This window comes from Oryx dammah, unplaced genomic scaffold (genome assembly GCF_014754425.2).
Source record: "Oryx dammah isolate SB20612 unplaced genomic scaffold, SCBI_Odam_1.1 HiC_scaffold_8, whole genome shotgun sequence".
Lineage (NCBI taxonomy): Eukaryota > Metazoa > Chordata > Mammalia > Artiodactyla > Bovidae > Oryx > Oryx dammah.
The window spans coordinates 42,726,751-42,735,380 of NW_024070192.1; the positions used below are offsets into that span (position 1 = coordinate 42,726,751).

Consider the following 8,630-nt stretch of genomic DNA (forward strand, 5'->3'; position numbering starts at 1 on the left):
GGGGCTTCCCAGGTGGCTCAGCAGTAAAGAATCTGCCTGCAATGCAGGAGACCCAGGTTCAGCCCCTGGGTCAGGCAGATCCACTGGAGAAGGAAGTGGCAATCCACTCCAGTATTCTAGCCTGAGAAATCCCATGGACAGAGGAGCCTGGTGGGGTACAGTCCATTAGGTTGCAAGAGCCGGACATAACTTAGCGACTAAACTATCACCACCACCATCTGTATAGAAAGAAAGAAAGTGAAGTCGCTCAGTTGTGTCTGACTCTTTGTGACCCCGTGGACTGTAGTCCACCAGGCTCCTTTGTCCATGGGATTTTCCAGGCAAGAATACTGGAGTGGGTTGTCATATCCTCCTCCAGAGGATTTTCCCGACCCAGGGATCAAGCCCATGTCTCCTGCATTGCAGGCGGATTCTTTATTATTTGAGCCACCAGGGAAGCCCCCACCTGGGCTATATACCTGTGCTAAAATGAATGAGACTTCATGTCTGCCCTCAGAAAACCTATTACTTAGTACAGGGGGCAGATATGCAAGAATAATCATAATAATTACTATTATAATTATAACAGAAGCAGCCACCACAGGATAGAAAAAGGCTTTTCTCTAAATGAACAACTCATCTACCTCTAGGGTGTACATCAGTCTTTGGTGAATTTAGTCACTGTGAGTCTGTAGTTCACCTGTGTGTGTACTGCTGAAGTTCAAGTCTGTGCCAGAGAGGGACTGGACTCTGGTGCATGGTTAGTTTTGCAGGCTTGTGTCCTCTTAGGTGCCCTTCAGGGTGCTATTGATCAGCCTTTCCTAGCAGTCCTATCTCTGAGCACCATCCTCCTGCATTTGAGTTGGTCACATGAGCCCTTTTACTGTTCCTGGAACCAGAATTTCAGTGTCTTCTCTCCCCTGCAGCTGGAGGGTGGAGGATGTCTGTCCCAGATGCCTTATCACTCTTTGGGAAACCTAAATGGGGCCTCTTTCCTATCCTGTCTCCTTTCTTCCCTCTTCAGGCAGCTACTGGGTCAAGGACAAGCGACTGCCACCTTGCTCACTCAGCCAGGCTCTCACCTATTTCCTGGACATCACCACCCCGCCAACCCAGCTGCTGCTCCGAAAGCTGGCCCAGCTGGCCACAGAAGAGGCTGAGAGGCAGAGGCTGGAGACCCTATGCCAGGTGAAGATCGGGGCTGGTGGGTGAGGCTGGGGCAGGGTCCCAGAGTAAGGGGGAGCCTGAGCCTAGAGCTGGTTTTTAAGCTTCAAGAGGATCCACCCCAACTTCCCAAAGTGTGACCTGTCAACGGCTGGTGGGAAGTCAGGGATCCTCTTCCATTCCATTTCTAGGACATAGTTGCATTGAGTGACGTGAGTTTTTTGAATGTCTGCAGGATGCAACCTAAGTGCCCTTCCTCAGAAATTAGCTAGAAAAGGAGAATCATTCTCTCTTGTATTCCCCACACCTGGAAGACGCCTGGAACTCAGGAAGTGTTGGAGGATAGATGGTGTGAATGAATGGACATAGTAACAGATGTGTAGTAGCTGAATTAATAAATGAATAAAAGAATGCATTAACTCACAGGAAACTTTCTAGGCCCAAGTCTCTGCAAAGGCACTTCCAACCCAGGGATCCAACCCAGGTCTCCTGCATTGCAGGCAGATTCTTTACCAGCTAAGCCACAAGGGAAGCCTGAAGAGTACTGGAGTGGGTAGCCTATCCCTTCTCCGGCAGATCTTCCTGACCCAGGAATCAAACTGGGGTCTCCTGCATTGCAGATGGATTCTTTACCATCTGAGCTGCCAGGCAAGCCCTTTGCAAAGGCACTGGATATCGTTATTACCATCACCATTATCTCTAATTATCTTGATTCCAGTCACCTCCACTGCCATCCTCCTGTGGCTGCACTGCACCAACTTGGTGCACATTTTCTCACTTAATTCTCACAACATCCCCCCGAGGTAGGTGATGCTGCCCTCACTCCACAAAGGTGAAGTAATGGGGACAAGATCCCACAAATAGTAAGAACCTTCAGGCAAGGTTTGAACCCAGGTCTGTATGATTACAAGGTGTTAGTTGCTCAGTCGTGTCCTACTCTTTGTGACCCAATGGACTGTAGCCTGCCAGGCTCCTCTGTCCATGGAGTTCTCCAGGCAAGAATACTGGAGTGGGTTGCCATTTCCTTCTCCAGGATGTGATTCCAAAGCTCTCCCCTAAATTAGGTTATGATAAAAAATTTGACTGCTGCCCATGTATGGTTCCAAAACACTCCGCCAAATTAGGTTATGATAAATATTTGACTGCTGCCCACCAGCTGTTGACAGTAAGATTCTAAGCACACAGATTAGAGAAATGCTACTCCTCTCCAGCTTAGTGTTTTCAGCACCATGGACAGCACCTAGTTCTTTGAAATATTTGCTGTGGGAAAGAACGAGTGAGTGAATGAATGAATATTGAATTGTGACAGCCTCTTCCCTCCATGTGGAGCAAGCTCCCGGAGACACTCACATTGCCCTTGGCTTTCAGCCCTCAGATTACAACAAGTGGAAGTTCACCAACAGCCCCACATTCCTGGAGGTGCTGGAGGAGTTCCCATCCCTGCGGGTATCTGCCAGCTTCCTGCTCTCCCAGCTCCCTATTCTGAAGCCCCGGTACTACTCCATCAGCTCCTCCAGGGACCTCACACCCACGGAGATCCACCTCACTGTGGCCGTGCTCACGTACCGCACCCGAGGTGAGGCTGGGGCAGTGGCTGTGGAGCAGCCCAAGTCTGCTACTTACTGGGCAGCCGTTCATCATTAAATGATGATCTCCTCATCATTAAACACTCATCTTCCAGCCCTGTTAACAGCAGTGGAAGGAGTATGGGAGAGATCACTGTGAAACAGGCACCGAGCTAACTTCTTTGTAGATGTGATCTGAGAAGCACATTCACATGGTTTCTGAAAACCAGGCAGAGACCCTCTTTGCTCTGCTAAAGAACAGGAGACCTGGGTTCCATCCCTGGGTTGGAAAGATCCTCTGGAAAAGGCAATGGCTAACCCACTTCAGTATTCTTGCCTGGAGAATTCCATGGACAAAGGAGCCTTGCAGGTTACAATTACAGTCCGTGGGGTCGCAAAGAGTCAAACGTGACTGAGCGACTTTCACTCAAAGAACATCTGCAGAGGCCAGGGCTCAGTCCTCGGGGAGAGGAGGCAGGTGCACATCCTGTGAAAGCAGGATTCCGCCCTGAGGGAAACCAACAGGACTTCTTGGTAGGAGCGCTGGAGTAGGAGTTAGGGAAGCTGAGTTGTGACCTGATTCTACTGTTACCTGAGGGGCCTTGTACAAGTCACCTTCCCTCTCTGAGACTCAGCTTCTGCAGCGAGAGAGCCTTGCCCGATCTGAGTCCCTTTCAGCTTTTGCTGACTCTGGGCACATAGAGAGTAGAGCTCAGGACCGGGAGGAAAAGCAGCCCTCTGATTAAAGCCTGTTGAGTGCCTGAGCGGGCAGTTCAGGGAGGAGCCGCTGAAAGCGTTCATGCATGGGTGGCGGGGGCCACGTTGGTCAGTGTGTGCTGTTCTTGCAGATGGCCAAGGTCCCCTGCACCACGGCGTCTGCAGCACGTGGCTCAGCAGCCTGAAGCCTCAGGACCTGGTGCCCTGCTTTGTGCGAAGGTAGGAACTCCCTCCACTGTGTCTGCTGCGGGACCACCGGCCCCGGGGAATACTGGGTTGAAAGGGAGGCTTCTGGGGTTTAGATGCCACTCTGGGACTATTGGCCTGTAAAGAAGGCACTGGGGTCATCACACTGGGCCTCTCCATTCTAACCGCTAGTGACAGAGCACAGCCAGGTCTCTAGCAGGGACAGAGGTTGACAGCGGTGGTGGGCTCAGAACAACGAGGCTCAGCCTTTTCCCCAAAGGACCCCAGGGTGAGGTGATGGTGAATGTAGTTCATCTGGGTGGGGGACATGAAATAGCCTGCTGGACTTGGGAAACCAAATTTGAGTTCGTCGTCTCCACCGCAACCCCCCGCCCCTCAACACTACTGCCTCCACCACACCCCAGTTCCCATGCCCCTGTCCTGTGTGTGTGCATTGGACCCAGAGTGTCTGAGGACAGGACCTCTTTCCTTCTGTCCCCTCAGTGCCAGCGGCTTCCAGCTTCCCGAGGACCGCTCCCGTCCTTGCATCCTCATCGGACCTGGCACGGGCATCGCCCCCTTCCGCAGTTTCTGGCAGCAGCGGCTCCATGAGGCTGAACACAAAGGTATAACTGGAGGGCTCCCGGGGATGCGGAGGGGTGGTGCCCAGTGCCTGCCTAGGAGTAAAACTGTAACTGTAACCATCCCAGACATTTCCTGGCCCCTCTCCCGTTTACCTCAGCCTGTGTGGAAAAATGATATGAATGCCCTGGGCCTCAGGTTCCGCATCTGTAAAATAGGGACAGTACTATTTTAGATAGGATGTGGCGGTGAAATGGGATTCCAGTTGGGTGCCCAGCTCAGCCAGCCTTGCAGCATGATCCACCTACCCTCTGCTGGCCACCCTGGTAACTGCAACCTGCTCTGGGTCTTGCAGGGCTCCAGAGCGGCCGCATGACCCTGGTTTTCGGGTGCCGCCGCCCGGAAGAGGACCACCTCTACTGGGAGGAGATGCTGGAGATGGCCCGCAAGGGGGTGCTGCACGAGGTGCACACAGCCTATTCCCGCCTGCCTGACCAGCCCAAGGTAAATGCCTCAACTGCGTGTGTCTGCATGTGTAGAAAGGGTGGAGCATTAACAGAACAGACTATGGTGGGTGTCTGGCTCCCCACAAGCCCCTTACCTCTGTGAGCCTTCACCTCCTCAGCTCCAAAATAGAGGCAAGGGACTTGCCTGGTGTTCTAGGGAGCTGAGACTCCGTGCTCCCAATGCAGGGGACCGAGTTCGATCCCTGGTCAGGGAACTATATCACGCATCATGCAACTAAAGATCCTGCAGGCCAAAACAAAGACCCAGTGCAGCCAAATAAATATTTAAAAATAAAATGGAAGCAATTATGCAGTCACCAGAGCGGTGCTGTGAAGCTACTGATAGTATGTTCACTCTTCCAGGAGAAAAGACAGGTCCTGAGATGGTCAGGGCTAAGTCAGGGTCATGTATGGGTTCATCCCCAGGGCCCAGCCTGCTGAAGGCTCCCCCCTCTGGATGTACAACTGCTGGGTGGGTGGTGGTCCCAGCATCGCAAGGCTGGAGGGTGGCTGCTATTCCCTGAATGGCCTGCTGACTCACTCTGCTACCCCAGTGGGCACTTTGCCCCAAGAGCCTGGGCAGTCAGAACAGTCTCTTGGCTCAGCCTTTGTGAACTTGTCCCATTGGGCCCCTTCCACGCTGGTACTCCGTGCCTGGTGGCATCACTTGTGTGAAGCAAGAGCAGGGAGTCCCCCATTGACTCCAGGACTTCTAAATATCTGGGGAACCCTGCTCTGAATTACAAGGAGGGTCCCCTGGACAGTCTGTGCTGAGAGGCTCCCTTTTCTGGGGTGTAAGCAGATGGGCCTCAGAGCCCTGGGCAGGGCAAGTGGCTTGATTGATGCCTCTTTGAAGTGTGCTAAATTCAGAGCAAGTGTACTAAATCTGGGAGCTCCACTGGAGGTCAGCTCCTCAAGGGCAGGGCTGTGGCCGGTGTTCACCTCTCCAGCCCCAGCACAGGCCTGGGCCAGGCAGGGCGCCAGTGCATCTCCTCATCTCGACCTTGATTGTCCCCATGCAAGGCCCTGGCTGGGAGGGTGCTCACCCCACGGCCCCTTGTGCCCGCTCCCCACCTCCCCATAGCCAGGAGGCCTGACCGCAGCCTTTGCCCTCAATAGCGGGGCCCTGGACCCACCATCTCCTCTGGTTTCAGGTCTATGTTCAAGACATCCTGCGGCAGCGGCTGGCAGGCGAGGTGCTTCGCGTGCTCCATGAGGAGCAAGGCCACCTCTATGTCTGCGGGGACGTGCGCATGGCCCGGGACGTGGCCCACACCCTGAAGCAGCTGATGGCTACAGCGCTGAGCCTGAACGAGGAACAGGTGGAGGACTATTTCCTCCAGCTCAAGGTAGAGCCACTGGTGGTGTGTGGGCTCGGGATGCAGGGCACAGGCACGGGCCTGGGAGCTGGGACCAGGGGACTCAGGCTCAGACTGAACTCAAAGGAATCCTAGAGAGGGCGGGAGGCCAGAGCTGGTGAGGTGTTAGAAGGCCTGACTGTCTGTCCTGATCTGGTTGCTCAGTTGGACAAAGGCAAACGTGTTGATTTTCTGCAAGACACTCAGAGTCCCTAACACGCTGCTGTGCATCAAAGAGCTTGAAGACCGGGAGAAAGTGCTCAGCATTTCCCAACCATATTTATCTCAGAGCCCACAGTGCCTGGAGCCCTGAGGGACAAGCACAGGGCAGGCTTTGTTATTGTTCAGTCGCTCAGTTGTGTCTGACTCTTTGCGACCCGGTGGACTGCAGCACGCCAGGCTTTTCTGTCCTTCACCATCTCCCGGAGCTTGCTCAAACTCATGTTCGTTGAGTCAACGATGCCATGCAATCATCTCGTCCTCCGTCATCCCCTTCTCCTCCTGCCTTCTGTCTTTCCCGGCATCAGGGTCTTTCCAATGAACAGGCTATAATGGTCATCATAAAGCTTGGGGAGATGTTTTGTGGTCCACACCAGAGTGGAGGCTCATGAGAGTTAAAGAGTCTTAAGTGAGATTCAAATCTAATCTAAGCATGGCAATTGGGAAGGCAAATAGTTCATGAGTGTCCATGTGATGGGGAAACCAGGGAACCCTGGACTTGCTGAGTGAGAGGGGGCTGCACCAACAGAGCTGATATTAATACCTTGGTCTCTGTTTTCCCTTAAAGAGCCAGAAACGCTATCATGAAGACATCTTTGGTGCTGTATTTCCCTATGAGGTGAAAAAGGATGGGGCAGCAGGGCTGCCTAGCGATCCCAGAGCTCCAGGCGCCAACAGAAGTTAAAGCTGCTGCCGTGGACCTTAATGATGGCACCCACTCTCGATTATCTGAGGTCACAGGACTGGGGAGATTGAAGGGAGATCATATCCCCAAGCTTCTCATTTTATTTCCCCATCTCCTTCCCTTTCAAACCCTTTACTTGACCTGCTACCAAGTAGCAGCCTTGGAGACAGAATGGAACCTTTTGTCTCTCTTGAGCCCCTGCTCCGGGGTGATGGAGAGACAGGCCTCCCTGGTCCCTTGGAGACTAAATCTGCAGCTGTGTCTGGCCAAGAGGTGAGAAGGATGGAACTTCCTTGATTGCACCATTGGAGTGACCACTAGGAGGCGCTGTCACGCCACTCTGTATTTAACTGCCCATGTACAGTTATTTATGCCTCTGTATTTAAAACAAGCAAACCCCAGTCTGCCTCTTGGGCCTTCCTTGTATGATTCCATGATGGACATATTTATACGAAATATATTTTATTTTAACCACACTGTATATGTATGTGTGTGTTTTGTAAGGAAAGCAGCCTTAAGCTGTACAGAGTTAGGGTTGGCGGGGTGGTGGTGGGGTTGCCTCAGCTTGGACAAAAATCCCCCACAAAGGGACATACCAGCTTGGCTATGTTGCTTCTCTGGAATGCCCACCGGGCCTGGGGGCAGCACATGAAGTTTTGTGCACATCTGAAAACCTGTGATGGAGGCGAGGAAGCACAGGCTGGCTTCAGGGCGCCAGCTGAGCCGCGAGCTGCCGGTCCCTTAGTGAAAGCCTGCCCCGCAGCCCTGTCTCGGGAGTCACCGCCTTCTGCTCTGGGCTGCCTGTTTCATGACAGTTTGGCCAGTAATGATTTGGCTCCTGGGGGACAAAGCAGGTGAGGCTGGGCTACGTGTCAAGGCCTTGATGGTGAGTGAAGGACACACGTCTTCCACGGGGAAGGCTCCTTCAGGGACTGAGCCTGGTGGGAACAAGGAAGGAACTCAGCCAGGGGCTAAGTGGAGGGTTGGCTAAATCTGGCTCCCAGCCTGGGTTTGGAATATTGTTTCCTGGTTTTCTTGGTTCCTTGGCCCCCTTTCCCCTTTCCCCACTCCTGCTCAGGTTGAGTGGCCGGGGGTGGGGAGGAGGAGAAGGGGCATGTGACCACAGTGTCCTAGTGATGCGTCTGTACAACGTGGTCAAGGACAGTCCCCTGGACCAGCGCCTCTGCCACTCCAGTGAGCAGGGGACCACCTGGGCTCGTTACATTGCAGACTGAGGAGGTCTGCCGCAAAGCCCGGATTCTGTGTTTCTAAGGAGCCCCCAGATGCTGCTGGTCCAAGCCCACCCTGGTTCCCAAGGACTGGATTCTTGGAGTTAGCAGGATGTGCTGGCGTCATGGGGACACAGAGCCGGGTCCCCCGGCACTGGCTCTGTGACCGGCGGAACCCCCACACCAAGTCTTTTCCCCCTCCCCACATACACTGAACCCCGATGCCGGGGGACCCACAGCAGAACCACACACACAAGCCTCTCTTCTGAGCCAGCTTCTCTGGAGCTCACCGGCTCCTCCTCCCCCTGGGACTCAGGGTTCTGCTGAACCGGCCTGCCATGCGGCCCATTTCAGAAGCACGGAGCCATTGGTTTTCCGGGGCTCACCTCTGTCACCCAGCTTCCAGCAAAGATTCCCGTCCAGAGGGCGTCTGAGCTTTC

At 53.8% G+C, this 8,630-nt stretch overlaps 1 protein-coding gene across 3 annotated transcripts in view; it reads left to right on the forward strand.

Annotated features, from left to right (window-relative positions):
• The window catches only part of NOS2 (nitric oxide synthase 2), a 42,031-nt gene extending 34,589 nt beyond the window's left edge, over positions 1–7,442 (forward strand). For 2 of the 3 annotated variants that reach the window (XM_040243956.1, XM_040243957.1), the window contains exons 20-26: positions 1,004–1,167; positions 2,512–2,719; positions 3,557–3,644; positions 4,116–4,237; positions 4,549–4,697; positions 5,854–6,048; positions 6,845–7,442. In XM_040243956.1, the coding sequence (XP_040099890.1) occupies positions 1,004–1,167; positions 2,512–2,719; positions 3,557–3,644; positions 4,116–4,237; positions 4,549–4,697; positions 5,854–6,048; positions 6,845–6,961 (1,043 nt within the window). In that variant the 3' untranslated portion in view covers positions 6,962–7,442. The remainder of the gene's footprint in view (positions 1–1,003; positions 1,168–2,511; positions 2,720–3,556; positions 3,645–4,115; positions 4,238–4,548; positions 4,698–5,853; positions 6,049–6,844) is intronic. The other variant, XM_040243954.1, reaches the window with a different exon arrangement.
• The last annotated feature ends 1,188 nt before the right edge of the window (positions 7,443–8,630 follow it).